The 16371-nt window shown below is 45.5% G+C and overlaps 2 protein-coding genes across 4 annotated transcripts in view; both read right to left on the bottom strand.

Moving 5' to 3' along the window:
• odad2 (outer dynein arm docking complex subunit 2) overlaps positions 1–7340 on the bottom strand; it is a 58331-nt gene extending 50991 nt beyond the window's left edge. The window contains exon 1 of the mRNA XM_049006116.1: positions 7337–7340. The gene's annotated coding sequence lies outside the window, so the exon portion shown is untranslated. The remainder of the gene's footprint in view (positions 1–7336) is intronic.
• mpp7a (MAGUK p55 scaffold protein 7a) overlaps positions 1032–16371 on the bottom strand; it is an 87523-nt gene continuing 72183 nt past the window's right edge. For all 3 annotated transcript variants that reach the window (XM_049006123.1, XM_049006125.1, XM_049006124.1), the window contains 6 exons: positions 14560–14730; positions 11234–11314; positions 9408–9501; positions 7775–7883; positions 6747–6890; positions 1032–3278 (listed from right to left, as the gene is read on the bottom strand). In XM_049006123.1, coding sequence (XP_048862080.1) covers positions 3099–3278; positions 6747–6890; positions 7775–7883; positions 9408–9501; positions 11234–11314; positions 14560–14730 — 779 coding nt within the window. In that variant the 3' untranslated portion in view covers positions 1032–3098. The remainder of the gene's footprint in view (positions 3279–6746; positions 6891–7774; positions 7884–9407; positions 9502–11233; positions 11315–14559; positions 14731–16371) is intronic.

Genomic DNA, 16371 nt, shown 5'->3' on the forward strand with positions numbered 1-16371 from the left:
GGACGACGGAATGATACAGGGCATTTCTCGTGTTAAACATGGATCGTTGAGCTTGACAGCTTTTGGAAAGTAGTGGAGAAAGTGTAATGGGAGTGAGAGGGCTAAGTACCAGACCGCTCACTTTGGAGATGCCACCCTGGATCCTAATTAAGCAAGGGTGAGAACCTCACAGAAAGTCCAAGAACTTCTACGCCAGCCACAAGCGCAGTGACCTTTTCCCGACCTTCCCAAATCACGGCTCTCCCATTGCCCGCAAAAGCCAATCCTTCTGCCATCAAAGTCAACTGCGTGGAAAGAGGAAATCTGAAAGTTTCTTGACCCGCTTGGCTCAAAGCTTGTTTTGGAATATCATCAAGCGGCTTGGGAAAAATCTCCCCACCCCACTCCACCCGAAACCGCACCCCCGTGGGCAACTCAAGACTTCTCCAGATTCCTGCTGCTATTGTTCTGAAGGGCCCAAAGACATCTGAATTAGCAATTTGGGTAATGCTCAGACCTAGCCATTTAATTGACGCAAATGGTCAACATCCTGGGATGGAGGAGGAGGGGAAGTGCTCAGGCTTTTTCCTCAGTGAAGATCCACACACATGCTAATGGCATCTCCGCTAATTACTGGTGGATGGAAAAAAAATATTATTCCATGCTTATGTACCAGTAAGTGAGGCAGATCAAAGGCTGAGACTGCACATGCGAGACATGGAGAAGCCCACTCATCAGATGGAAGGTGCTACTTGTTTACACAGATGGAGACTACACCTATGGGCAAGGTTGCCCAGCAATTAGCCAATCACAAAATGAGGCCCACTTTCACTCCAACGGAGAACGTTACGCTACAGGACGGAAGTCAATTTGGTTCAACCCCAACGGAGGCCTGGCTTTAATGTGAATTTCTAAAGGTTTGGATCTCACAACAGGATGCGGTGAAGTCATACAAAAACATACAGTATGAGAGATACCAGATACACATAAATACGTATTTAACTATTATGCCATCATGACAATGAAAAAAATAATGATGTTGAGCCACAGACTGAGGTATAACATATTTAATGTATAGAAAAGAAATTTGTGTTTCCACAGGAGGTGAATCTGATTTCAATTAACAGTCTTCATATAATATTAATTTTTACTGCACCATTGGAAAACTTAAAACAATGCAAAAATTATTTGATGGCTTCTCTCGGAGAAAAGTATGCAGGAGAAGATGTAAAAGGGACACAGCATCAGCTGGAATCCTGTAAAAACAAACCACCTTGCAATGCCAGCCTCCAGTGTAGTAAGTGGCAATGTGGAATGTTATGTGGTCAGTGCCGGTTGAAGACCATGTGGCACCATAGGCAAGCTTCATGGCCGGTGCCCCTTGTCCAAGACACACATATACATCAGACCTCCACACATATACCCAGCCTCCTTTCAAGTACGCATACACCACACATATTAATGCATTTACACCTCATGCAACCTCACATATACCCAGCCTCCTCTCAGGTACACATACACCACACATATTAATGCATTTACTCCTCATGCAACCTCACACATACCCAGCCTCCTCTCAGGTACACATACACCACAAATTTCCATGCATTTATACCTCATACATCCATGCATATACCCAGCCTCCACTCAGGTACACATACACCACATACAAACCAAAAATTCATGTAGATGTTCCTTGGTTTAGGATGGTTCGACTTATATTTCGTCTTTATGATGACGTAAAGTAGTCAAACTTTGAATTTTGATTTGTTCCCGGGCAAGTGATACAGCATACGATATTTTCTACCGATGCCAGGCGATGGCAACATCCACGGAGCCACACTTCCAGTTCCAGTGATTCCATCTTAAGTCGAGGAACAGCTACACATATACTCAGCCTCTCAGGCACAAATACACCACATACAGTCACACGGACCCTTCTTAGTGTCGCCTCAGCACACTAAGAACAGTTAGCCATTGGGAAGTGAGCCGGAGAGTGAGCCGGAGGAAAGACAGAGAAAGCTGACAAAAAGACAAAAAGTCGACAGAAAAAAGAACTAAAAAAAAAAAAAAGACCCCAAATACCCGAGAACCTATATATATATATATATATATATATATATATATATATTTATATAAATAAAAAACACGGACCTTGTTAAGTTGGAAGTGGCTATTTTGTAGTCCTTTTGGTTGTAAATCTGGAAATGCTTACAAGTCCCTGTTAGGTTCCTCGTTTTAGACTCATTTTATGAGAATAAATGAGACTACACTCCACCCTAATTACACAAGATTGAGAACATTTCTTGTAACGGAGAGCCAAAGTCTGGTAGCTTTAATGGCAAACTGTTATGTTGGGCACCTTCAGGAGAAGGTCGGACAGTTTAAAATAGCAACTAAATGACACACAGAGAGGCCAAAAAAATAAAAAATAAAGATCATCACGCCGTGCCTGGAGTGCAGGAGAGTCCTGAATGTCATGTCTGGTGCTAACACCACGTCTATCCATCATGTCTCAATTTAAAACAAACACAAACAAGAAAAGGGCATATAAAAATGTACGCAAAAGAGCAGAGGATATTAAAATATATTAATTTATCTTAAATAAAAATTATACCTGCATCCCGTGAAAGTTTGAAAGCTCAACAGTCTTTACCGGCAACGGTACCGCTGAAAGCAGAGGAGCGTGTGACATTTCATGACCAAAGAGGTTTTTTTTTTTTTTTTAAAATACACCTCTTACAAGAGCTGCGCATTGTACTTAAACGTACATGTAAACCTTCCCAATGACACCGAAAAAAATATATATCTATATATCCCTATTTAAAGCACGCTAGGCTCTTTCTGGCACAGCACTGGTTGGCAGTCACACCGAGCGGGCGACTTGCGGCCACAGTCTATGCAAACCCAGGGCACCGTCTGGGGTTCTCACCAAAGTAATACCGCGGTGAGCACACCACACCTGCAGTAAGGTAAGCGGGACCTCCTGCAGCAGAGCAGAAGTGGAAAATTACATCATCTTCGAACACCTCACTAACTACCGGAGGGACAGTCTCTAACCAAGCGCTCTCTCTCTCTCTGTTCCTCCTCCTGTCATTCCCACCACATTTCCGTCTGTTTCAGGAGTGCGTCCAGCTTATAGGAACCCAGTGTGTTTCTGTCTCCAGCTTCTTGAGCGCCCCCTTTAGGTCACTGAATGCCGATGTCAGGTCGTCGTTGACTATGACTTTGTCGAAGAGGTAGCCGTACTGGGACTCCATCACCCGGGAGGTGTTGATCATCTCCAAGAAGTCTTCCTCCTGGGCCAGTGGAGGAACAAACAAACAAACAGATAAATAAAAGGAGGTGGGGGGGGGGCAAATGAGCCAAATTAAACTCTACTTATGCCGGGAGCCCACATGTGCGTCCACACCCACTCGCGGACCACTTCCAAACCTTCTTCCACGTAAAGGAACCAAACCTCAAGGAATTTTCATGATTTCCTCCGAAAGCTTTCTTTTTTTAACTTGAGATATTTTTGAAAAGAAAAATACCAAGTAAGGACCCTCTCGTTTGCCCCCGGAGCGCTAACTGACCAGTGCAGATTTGGGGCTGCAGTCTGCAGTCTCAATCTTGATGCGAGCCGGATCCAGCTCTTTGGGGCTAGTTAGCCCACGGCACACATGCACATGCATAAATTCTAATACTGCAGAGATCCCAAGACAATCTAATTGCCCTGTCACATTTCATCACAACGGAGAACTTTGGCATAGATCCTCAGTAAGTACTCAAATAAACGCTGAAAGGAAAACAGACTCAGTTTAGGTTAAGACTCAGTTTTCAGTTGAGATTTACAGCATTACGCTGCTTCTAAATATCTAACTCCTTCGGTATCAGGGAACCTCCATCACCCCCTTTAGATGTTCAGCTGGCACCACAGACCACGCCCTTAGGAATCATGGAATGGTTCATGAGTTAATAGTTTTGACTCCAGTTTGGAGGGAAACTCAGAATTTATCCCACTCAGCATCCCTGGCTGGAAAGAGCCACACAAAACAGGTGTCACCAAACACCCAAACACTCACTGATGCACAGGTCTATATCTAGTAATAGATGTTTCGGAATCACAGCGGTTTCCAGAGGAACCTTCGCGTGAAGCCAGAATGGGCCTCGTCATTATGGTGGCTTAAATGTATATCCCTAAAATCAAAAACGGCAAGAACTCACCACACAGCAAAAGAGATTCCTTTAAAATTAGCCATGTGACACAACATTCACCACAAGAGGGGACTTCCCTGCCTGGCACCCGCCCGCTTAAAACGCCATCCAGCGGTTTTACGGTGCTCAAAGCGTCCATGGCCTATGGAGGGAGGGACTTGACCATTTTATCGCTCATGTTTCCAAGATGAGAGAGAGAGAGAGAGAGAGAGAGAGAGAGAGAGAAACGCCTTTTGGCCAAAGTGGAATGGACCTGACATGCTGTCAAAAGCAGCCCACGTCGTTCTCAGCTTTGGTCCACTGTGGCCAACGGTCTGACTCAGAGGTCAATGTCGGTCGTACACTTTCTGACCAGATTTGTACAGTTCAGGAACAAGCACAAAAGGCAGCTTTTGGAATTGAAATCTCTCTCTCTGGGGCACCCAGAATCGTCTCCTAATTGGAACTGCCTGACATCAGTCAGGGACAGAGGCAGTACAGTGGTCTGTCTGTCCCGCAATGGAAAATAAGCTTTTATGGATTCAAATAAACTACACCTGTTCATTTCCAGCTAGATGAATGGCAAGAGTTCAGGGAGACCTCCAGAAGTTAGTGGAGCCGTCCTGATAAAGAGATCTACTTCTGGAAAAGAGATTAATTTATAATACCCAGTGACTTACCGTTCTTGGTCTGCAGTTTGGAGTTATTTTACCGAATTAAATCAAAATTATTCTTGTACCATTTCTGAACTTCCTGTGACTAAAATAATGATATGAGAATATATGTACATTTGATGTGAAGCGGACCGTCACATTATATTAAGTAAATCCAAAAGCCGAACATCACAATGAAAGCTATACTAAGGCTAAAATAATGCAACGCAGCAACCGGCCTGTTTAAGCTATGAAAATATTTAGTTAGGATCTCTTGTATCTATAGATGATTTTTTTTTTTTGTATTGCAAAAACAGATCTTACGACGGGGCGGAAATACAGTGGGTTAAGGATAAAATATGTCTGTTATTTTACAAAACAGGGGCCTTTTTTTTCAGACAGTTAATAGCCTGAATCTGATCACTTAAAATGCTGTCGGTGTCCGTACGCTTCGTCCTGTGGGAAATGTCGAACTGGCAGCTGAAGAACATTCGCACTGACTTCGGACTACAGAAAGACAGCACAGTGCCGCGGAAGATGCTGGCTGTCACATGTTTACGTGGTAGAGTGTCCAAACCCGCCCCCTGGGAAACATATCCCCGTCACGACTATGCGGGAGCACACGGGACACAGACGTTAATGTCTGTGTCGTCACTGGTCTTTAGGGCCAGCTAAGCTCCAAAGCTCGTTTCCCAGGACAAAACTTAACTCATGGTTCATAAAAACACCGGCTGTGATTCTTACAGAATAGAGACCACAGTCACTCTCACAAGACAAACACTAAGGCGAAAAACTATTTAAATAATGACGAATGAGACCATTACATTTACATTTTATTTATATAGCAAATGCTTCTATGCAAAGCAATGCACAACTGGGGGGTTATGGGCCTTGCTCAGAGGTCCATTCGGGAAACTGCTCTACTAACTGTGGGATTTGAACCAGCATCCTAACCTGCTGAGCCACACACTGTCCCCTAAAGATTCAAGTAGCAATAATAATTCTTTTCCGATTGGAACAGTAGTTCTCATAGAGCCATTTAAAGGAGAGTGATGTGCTTATTAAATATGCAAATACTGCCCTAATTAGATGAGTGGAGAACATCAGCTAAACGTGAAAATAAGTCACCAACAGTCAGAATTGAAATAAAAGTGATATTTTAGTAAACACATTGTCCAGGGATGAGGGCAAATGCGGAATTCAAGGCCCCGTCAGAGTGACCTTCAGCAGTATGAATGACGGTGCGTTATGAAAAACGCAGCAGCACCATAACTTCAAAGCAGCCAACGGTGGCAGGAGACGGTGGGGCGTAAGAAGGGCCAAATGTTTGGGCAAATTATCTGCCAATGGTACGATTCTAATTGGTGAGTGACAGGGAAGGAGGCACTCCAGGGGCCAATCAGCTTTTCACCTGGGACCAGTGTCCCAGGGGAACCTACTTGCTTGTGCAATGAGTGAGACAAAGCCCAGATCATAGTGCTACAAGATTACATGAATTTGGAAATTTGTGATGGGGGGCACACCTGCAACTCACTTTGCTGGGGGGTGGGTCTCTAATTATACAATGACCTTTACAGCAGGTTATGCATGGGACGTCTCCGGCATGACAGCTGGATCAGACCCCGCCATGCTGTTTCCAGAACCCTGGCGGAGCATCAACGGTACTGGATCACTCCCGCCCCCCCCCCAACCCAGACTGGAAAAGCCATCAGCACACGACGCAAACAGGACCGTTGTGCCTAATCGGTTTCATGTGACTTTGCAAGGTGTGCTGATGACCTCACCCGTACCTTTATAGTGACTCATTTTCTTTTAGTTGAGGTATGTTGCATGTGGGGTACCAATTGGGGGGGAGGCGTAAAATCCTGATGATCTGAAGTATGACTCAGATGCCCTTAAACCCAGAAGCCCCCCCCCATAAAAAAAAAAAAATGTTACCGAAAACGGCTTCGCCAGACACTTGTCGTCCTTGCCAGAGATGACCTTGGCGTTCCTCCGCGTCTCCCTCAAGCGCTCAACGGTGGGCGGCTTCACGAACACCACGTAGGGTTTGAACTCAGCCGTCCGGAGGTGCTTTATCGTCTGAAACAGTCAAAGAGGACAGGAGAACTCAGTCAGGAGGCAGCGGGAGGCATACCTAATACTTCACTGTGACTCATGTTCTGGAACTGGGGGGAATCCTCCCGGAACCTCGATTATGAAGACATGTAACTCGCTGTGACCAATAATCGAGGTTCCTGGAGGAACGACGTGCCGAGAACGCCAAGGAAAGGCAAAACCGCGAAGAGCTTGATCCTTTAACCTCATGGTTCTTTCTCTGGGACAGCAAGACAGAGGCAGCCATGCTGTCAAAGAGGCAGGAAAGCACTCAGTTCAAGGGCCCAGAAAGTGAGGTGACACAGGGACCGCACGAAACATGTGGCTGACAGCTCCACTACGGTCTGGAATTTCCTTGATCTGGCCGGAGCAGGATTCTGAAACGGGCGAGTAATCCATTCAATAGCACGCGCCCTGTGTCGTTACGCTTGTGAAGAAAACGATGAAAAATATCGCCATAAAAACAGCCCAAGGACATGGGGGGAGGGGGTGGCGACGTTCCTAGGGCCATGATGATGTCACCCTCGTGCCTGAGCTTCTGGGTCTAAAGCTAGTGTGTGTGTGTGTGTGTGTGTGTGTGTGGGGGGGGGAAACGGGGGTTGCACTGCCACCCAGATGCTGAGAAGCCAGAAAGGAAACCTTCAAATGAGGCCAATTAGGCGTAATTGTTCCCAAAATGCTCCCCAAAGCCTAATCCACTAATGGAAGTGTCGGTCAGCAATATGAGGAGAGCATCGCCTGCGACTGTGGAGCGTGAAGTCAGCAGCCGGAGGTGTGAACGCCAGCCCAGGGTTTCCAAGATGGTGCTGAACCAATAGCCTGTGGGCTGACATGGGTCAGGACGAGCAGCCAGAGGGACAGTCACTTACGTGCGGCTGTACATCCAGCAGACAGACTTTGTTCTTGGACAGCACCGAGCGCACTGAGTCCAGGCTTGTCCCATAGTAGTTCCCACGGTACTCCCCATGTTCGACGAACCTGCGGGAATGAGGCAGAGATAGAGCGCCCCATTCAGGATGAGGACAGAATCCAAGAGTGCAGGGTACTCAGAACAGTTGTGGATTAGGCTGGAGCAAACCAGCATACAGAACCTAGACAGTACTTCCAAAAAAAGTTTAAACACCTAAACTTTTCGTACTTTGAAGGCTTTACATACCTATTAAAAAGGAAGAGTAAAGTACATCCAAAGTGCGGAAAAAAAAGGCATTACTCCTTATATGTCCTAATATGCTATTACAAATAACTGAATTATAGGGGAAAAAATTTAATTCTGTGGGCATCAAAGAGGCTACTATTTCAACCACTGAATAAGCTGTAGCATGCGTCAGTACAACACTATTCCAGACATCCTGGCACGGGCATATTTTATATAATCATCTATGTTACACATTAAATCAGTAACACCTGTTTGTTTAAAAAGTGGAAAAAAAAAACTCTAAAAGTGAACTTCACCTAATCCAGGTTTTGCAAGCAGGCTAAACCAAACAAACATTTTTCCATCACATAATACCCCTTATTCCCCATTGATGAGTGCAATAAAATACGGACATATATTTTTGGTTAGTGCAGAAATGAAAGAGCAAAGGAAAGAATGTGTAAATAAGCAGTCACAAGATTGGGGGGGGGGGGGCAGGCAGGGGGGCAGGTGTACGTGTAAATCTCAATGCTAAAAAGCAAGGGGACACTCAGACAGTGCTGTAGCCAAGGGATCCACCCAGGATCCACCCAGGAAGTCAGGGAAAGAGAGACAGACTTATAAAGGAAAGAAATCCCTTTATTTTCATGGTCAAATCCTCCATCTGCTCAACCCAAAAAATTAGAGAGAAAGATCATATGCACACAAAAGATGCTACTGTAAAACAAGATTGACTTGAGACGAAAAAAAGTGATGTGGGATAAACGAAGGCCCAGTGAAATTCCAGCCCTGCATCAAGGTTTTTAGAGACGGAGTTTTAAGTCGCCTCCAGATAGGAATTCGAGTTTAGCGAAGTGTGATCATCCCTGACCCTTCTGAGGAGATCTCCCCCTGCTGGCAGAGCTGACGGGTGTGCTGTCCCACAAACACGCAGCGGAGCAAAACGAAAAAACAACCAGGCCTACAAGTGCGCCTTGTAATTTCGGCCGTTTTTCTCGTCTCAGTCGTCCTCACCGCAACGCACCAGCACCCGAGTTCACCTCTCACGGTCCTGAGCTTTGCATGCAGCGCAGGACCACAGGGCCAAAAATACAACCCCCTTCACATACACTCACACTTCCTGTTGTTCGGAGAATTAAAAAAAAAAAAACTCGCTATTTCATCATAACCATTTCAAAGCTCATTTTCGTTACCCAGTTTTCAGCCCCGCCCTCGTGCAAAATACCCCACGTCCCTTTTAGTAAAACCTCAGTTCATTGGTCCATCATACAACCATAAGTAAACCCGCCCCCTGCCCATTGCAATGCCCAGTCAGCACACCAGAATGCACCATCCACCCATTCGCCACCCACGGGGAGGCTCCTTACTTGTTGTTCTGGACGTCGGTCTCGAACAGGTGCTTGGAGATGAAGTGGTACTCCACCCCTTCGCTCTCCTGGCTCCTCTTCACACGGGTGGTGTCTGTTTCAGAGGATCAGTGATGGGCTCAGTGTCACCTGCCCAGAAAAACTCCAGGCAGAGATAAAACTGACACACCAGTTCAATCAAAGGTCATTAGGAGGAATTACATCAAGCCAGTGCCTTCTGAAAGCAGGATTATCCCTCTGTGGTTCCCATGACAGACAAATCACAACACATCTCCAAAGCATCACAGACCCCTTTCCATTGGTTCACTGTCACCTGCTTGGCTCTGACCTGACTTTCACCCCCCTGCACCACACCAACTGCCATGACTCACTTCTAAGCACAGGAACTCCAGAAATGCGTCTCAAAGAGGCGTTCTCGCGAGCACACTGGACCAGAAAACACACCAGACATAGTAACTGAGTACCGGATCAGGAGACACACATTTATGCCTGTGAGTAGGCAGACGTTTTGGGGCCACAAAAAAAAAAACAGGAGAGCTTCCCTACAAAAACACATCAAAAATCTAATATTACAGCCATACTATTCAAGATCTTTCTCCTGCTACTAAAGAAATTATATCCATATTATTCAAAACCTTCATCACCAAAGACTCCATGATATTACTGGGAAAAAAAGGATGGAGCAAATAACTCCAGTAAGGGTTAAAACTTTGTGCCAGTAAGGATTTAAAGGTTACCCGTTCTCATTCTGACAGTAATTAAAAATGAGAAAGTAATTATGCAGGCCCCTCCCATTCAAGTGGGATACTCCCCACCTAATTTGGAGGTTAAAATGCATGCCGTACCCCATAACTGAAAAGTAAGGCACGCGTCACATTTGCAAACGATTAATGCGCATTAAGCCAAATATTGAGATGGGATTTTAATGGGAATGACATTTCGAGCATCAGGCGTCCAAACTGGCTTCGCATAATTAATTCTTCACAATCCTTTAGCCTTTTCTTTTTTTGGGTAATGGCGCCCTTGCTCTGGTACCTCGTTACAACATAAATCAAGCTAATCAGCTTGTACTAAAAGCGCACACGCTTCGGGGGATGCCAGCGCTTCACCCGCGGGCCCATAATTCCCTGGTTCTTTTTGCCAATGGGTTGGACTCAGTGGTCCTCTCTCAACGCAGCCCATTTAGACCCGGTTTGGCGGTACAACAAGCTGCCACTGGGATCCTTGGCTGAGGAATTGGAGGGCTGTCCTGGTGCCAGGGAGTGAGGTACAGAGGTCCATCCCCAACTGAAGAGAAACCTCTGCGTCAAATAATTGGACACTTCCCTCCCATATGCACAGATCATAAACCCAGCCACCTACACACTGCTCATACGTTCTACGTACAACCATATGGCGGTGCTGTGCGTGTGTGTGTGTGTGTGTGTGTGTGTGTGTGTGGGGGGGGGGGGGTTCTTCTCCTAATTAATGCACAGCTTAATTTGCAGTCATCCTGTTTCTTTCGTTGGGGGGCTTCTCGAGATGGAGGGTCCCCGAAGAGGATGATAAGGCCCGAGTATGAAGAAGTGAAGGATGAATGCGTACGACAAAGCGAGTGGCTCTTTTACGCATTGGCCGCATGATGAAAAGACCAGTTGCCGATTTTTACTTTAAGAAGATATCTAGGCCCTTTATTCTTCTCCAGGTTGCCGAGGAAGTAAGGAAAGAGCTTGCTTGGGTTCCTCAGTAAACCAGGACTCAGTAGGAAACCAAACTTGAACACCCGGGGAAGTGATAGAATGATGAGGGTAACTTGGGTCACCCACCCCCCACCCCCATAGACTTACGGGGCACTGTCACACCAAAGTGCTGGGGATCAGAGATCAGCAGTTTCCTCTTCAGCTCGTTCAGACCAACCCCTGTGGGACCTAAGGGAACAGAGAGCAAGGAGACGTGGCTGAATGGTCACAAGAGACCATAAACAAAGGAACAAGCAAGCAAGCAAGCAAATTACAAAACAAAACAAAAAACAGCATCCTTTGGGGATGGCCCAGATGTGCCTGTAATGAGAAGGTTACCAGTTCAAATCTCAGGGTTGGCAGAGTGATTTTGCCGATTGGCCCCTGAGCAAGGCCTTGAACTCTTAATTGCTCCATGGACTGGCTGACTGTACATTCACAAAAATGAATGCCACTTCGGATAAAAGGGCATGCTAAATAAATAAAATGTAAATAATGTAAAGGCATTTCAAAGCAGCAGAATAAAGATCCCACCTTTGGGTGCCAGGACACACAGGACCCTCATGGGGGGCACCCTGCCACCCCCCCTCCCCCCCTAAACTCTGGTGTGAATATAGTCCAACACCTTTCCTGGATGCCTTCTTAGTCCCACATGCACATTAATGCACACACTGCTGTCCAAGAAGTGGTGGAAATGTCTTTAAAAAAGCAGGTCAGTATCAGACAAGCTCAGTTCCCTGACTGTTCGAAAGATGCAGCTTGAAAACTCGACAACCCCCCCCCCCATCCCAGAGGGCAGCTGTGTTTTCCATCACTGCCACTAAAAGAACGGGTAATGCAATATTGATTCGTCTGCGGCTCCAGAGCATGGCGGAATTTCCAAAACACGAACCCTGGCACCCTTACATGTGACCTTTGCACTCCAGACAACCATATTGTTTTACGAAGGACAGAAACCCATCTGACATCCATCAACAGGGCCCGATGCCGCCATCTTTAAAGGGTGCAGAACAGGATGGATGGTTCAGTATGACGACACACATGCTCACTTCTTGCTAAAGATACCCTGAAGGAACATGTCTCTATATTAAGTGGATTCTGTGAAGAATAAGCTAGTCCTATGAAGCCCCAAAACCAGTGTTTTATTGGTGTTCCCAAACCCCTCCATATTGGTGTCACTGGTTTAACTGGGTGGGGGACATAACTTGTCCTTTTCTCCACGGGGATGGTTTATTTGATGCAACCAAATAAACAACCACACCCCCCCATCATATTTCTCCAGCTCCTAACTCCTGTTTTAACTTACTGGGCAATCTATACCATTCTGCAGACAGATTTATAGTTTTTTCCATAATAAAACTGACCAACGGCGGCAGCTCTGGCTTGCGAACGGAGCCTGGTTCTTCAGAAGCTGAGTGTGTCAACGTGAAGACGGTAATTAATCAAGGGGGGGGGGGGGGGGGGGGGACTTTCTGCGAGACCTAAATGTGATTTATTAAGATGATGAAATGGAGTTGATTTCAGATCTGTGATAAAAGGCGACATGGAATTCGCGTCGAGCCTCGAGGAAGGGAGGGAAAAAAGGTTCCTTGTGTGCGTTAGTTGCAACTATAGGATAGGTGCTGATGTCACTGGGGACATAGCGTCTATCGAGCATCCATGATACCAAATGAGGTTGAAACTGTGGCCCGAATTACTGTTAACAAATAAGCTAGCCGTGATGCTTGATGTGGGTAAGGACAGGATCCAGACAATGTCGCTCTGCCCCGGTTCTGCTGTCCCTCACCCAAACACAGCTGCTAATGCTCTAAAATCTTGAACACCAATGAAAACGTTTTTCCAGAATTCCCTAATTACGTGTCTTATTGTGCGATGTTTTCTGTCCCACTGTTCTGACCCTACAGGAATTTAATACTCTGCTCATGAGTCCCTGAATTAAACCGGCACCTGTAAAAACGTCAGACCACATTAGCACCCTCATTAGGGAAACGGCCTCCAACACTCTGACTTAACAGCTTCCCAGCTAAACGGTGACCAGATCAATCGCCACCACCGCCTCTGTGGACCAATAAGGGAAGTGCACCCTCCCCACCCACAAACGTGTGCCGGCATCAGCTTCTACATTCGGAATTGGTCTGGTCAAGGCCAAAACCATAACCATGCTCAAGCCAAAGTCACCCCACATGCTATTAGAGTGAATTTAGGGGACTCGAGCCAGGTGCTCATAGACATATATCAATACTCGTATAAATTACTGATTACACCAACAAGCTATTTCACGTCATTCCTCTCGACAATAACATTCTAATTCTAGAAAAACTCTTGAAATTTAAATAGAAGGTGTAGTGAGATTCTGGAGGGTATCGCACCACCCATCTTGATAAACGTATACCCTACAGCAAACAGAGGAGAGGTACGACGACTCACCCGAAGCGGAGGGCAAGAGGCCAAGTTAAATAGAGAACACCCAGGCAATCTGGGAAGAAGGCTGACCACAACCCCTTTCCCCCTGACCTGTTTGTTACCTGGCCATTAAAAACAGGCTCTCAAACAAAACTGGCTCTTAGGACAGAGAAGCAGGGGACAGAAAAACATTAAACAGATCGTTCCTCGCCTCTCCACTTCACTGCGTCTGAAAGAAACCCAAGGAATCCCCCAAACTGTACAATTTAGCCAAGCATATTTACATTAGGGTGACAGGAGTCCCTGTGGGAGGGACATCCCTTTCTCAGCCAGACACTCTGGCAGGAAAACGTGCAAATTAAATGCTCCAAATGACAAACAGTGTATGACAAAGTCCATGAGCTACTGGAGAATAGAAAGGGAACCTAGTGGAGAAATAACATCTCCACACATGCCCAAATTCTCTGCCTTTTCATCTTATTTCACTTCATGTTAATTTTTCAAATATACGCTTTCATACTTTTATGGTACTAATGATATTAATAATTTCAGGAAGGTGGGCGAGTGGGTGGTATTTGTGGTTCATTAGAATGCCCAGGGTTCACATATTTTCACCGTAACATTATGTCGGCTTTTGAGGGATTTAGCTGGTACGTAAAAATAGTTTTGGCTCCTTACAGCATCACCAGGATTCTCGTCAAATAATTAAATTCAACACATATTCTAATTTTAAACTCATGACAACAAAAAAAAACATCTAGGTTTAAATGCAAATGCTACAAAGTATTTCCAGCTGAAGTGAGCTTCGGAATGAGCCGTACAACTTCAATTTGAAAAACAAACATAGGTATAATGGTAAGAAAACAGCAAAGCTATGAGCCTCCAGGCCGGGCTCCGATTCTACCAAGATCTCTGCTTGCAGAGACAGGTTTGGTGATCTTACCATGCTGATCTTCACAGCTTCACACAAAAAGGAGGAAATGTGGCAGGGTTCCCCAAGGACCCATACTGGTCCCACAATTGACACTCACCGACAAGAACTACCAGCCTGTGCCGGCCACTGGGTGGGCGACAGTAGGTAGTGACTTCCTCGTAGGTGGGTACGTCAGCCGTGTCATACTGGTCACTCTTTTTACACTCGTACATAGACTTGTTGGTCTTGCGGTCCTTCCTGCTCAGGCGGAAGCTTCGTCGAAGGCTGGCTGCAAAAATGAGGGAGACTTCAGCACCGGCAAATTTAATGTAATGCTCGTTGACAACTTTCACAGAGCAAGTAATGATATACATTTAAGACCAGTCCATTTTTTTATGCATTCAATACGTTATTCTCAATATAAAAAAAGGTTATTACATAATCCGTCAAATGATTATGACCTATTATTTATGTCCTGTATCTGTAATATTTCCATCAAACTGACATAATTTTTACACCCCATAGCTGTCCCAAGTTCTACTTTAAGCCTACTGGCTTTGTTTTGGTCCACTACAAATTAGAGAAAAGGTTTCCTTTAAGCATTAAAATTCCTTGCTACATGGATGTACCACCAAAGACTCTGGCTAAATGGCTTCACTGTGATTTCTTTTTCCTTTCAAAAAGGTTCTTTCTGTAGAAAGAGTGTCCATTTGACTGGGAGTGAACATTTGGCCATTTGTTTGGGCTGCTTAGAGATTCCCTTCATGCCCGATAGCTGTTCACGACGAACCCCTCTTTCTCAGCAAAAAAAAAAGGGGGAAAAGAAACCAGGAACCTAGTTTAAATGATAAGTAGGAGTATTAAAAGGAGCCATGTCATTCAAAGACTGCAGCTTCATACCCAGGACAGATGCGACTTAAAACGAAAATCCAAAATGCCTCATTATCCACGAGGAGCATGAGGAGGCGGGCTTTTCTTACGGTGATTAACGAACTCGGGAATATGACGTGAGATGCCTATGCAAGATTAAGGCAGTATGAAAATCAGGGGCTGGAAGGAATTGGACCATCTCAATATTTTCCACGACACGGGGAACCGCCAGCAGTGTGCAGATGGCCGACAAGGCATAACTAATGAAACTGTCAAGAAAGCACCACCCCCACCGTGACCAAGAAGTAGCATTTAGCCCAGATGCTGCGGACATGGGCTTACATACAGGAGGATGTAGGCTCGAGTCCCACCAAACCCTGCAGGAGTATCCCTGGAGAAAGTGACTCACCCAGCCAATTGTAAGTCAATCTAGATAAACGCAATACCCAAGACAACTAAAGTTGTTGTATAAATAGTTATAACCACAATAATAACAATAATAATAATAATAACAACATAATTCCCACTGTGGCTTACTTAGCTAGACATGCTGCTCAGACTTCCTGATTTTGAAGGCAATTGCATCATATCAAATCAAATGCAATGCAAGATTTTCGTCCATAACGGGCTTTTTCACGAAAACCCGACTTGATCTCTCTGTGACGGCATGACCTGGAAAACCTTAAACCGTTTGTAAACAGAAACGGGGGGAAGAAAAACACGAAGACAGCAAGTCCATATAAACAGTCCCAGAATAGAGGGCCCCCACTTGTCCGATTTGCATAAACCCGATAGGTTTACAAACTCAGAGGAACACAACATCGGCATCAGGGGTTCATTGACTATGTCAGGGCAAATCTCTTTGTTTTGCAAGTGGGACAGGTGCACGAGATTTCATTAACTCCTACCAGCTGCAAGCAGTCAATACAAATTGTTCTTCCCCAACTAAGGGTGGCTGGCTTGGGGGGGGGGGGGGCTATATAATCTCATCCCTTCCGAATCACTTAAACACTTCCAGGCAGTTCCATCCAAATACAAAACCACCCCTCATGAGGCAAAA

The sequence above is a fragment of the Brienomyrus brachyistius genome, chromosome 1 (assembly GCF_023856365.1).
Source record: "Brienomyrus brachyistius isolate T26 chromosome 1, BBRACH_0.4, whole genome shotgun sequence".
In the NCBI taxonomy this organism is placed as follows: domain Eukaryota; kingdom Metazoa; phylum Chordata; class Actinopteri; order Osteoglossiformes; family Mormyridae; genus Brienomyrus; species Brienomyrus brachyistius.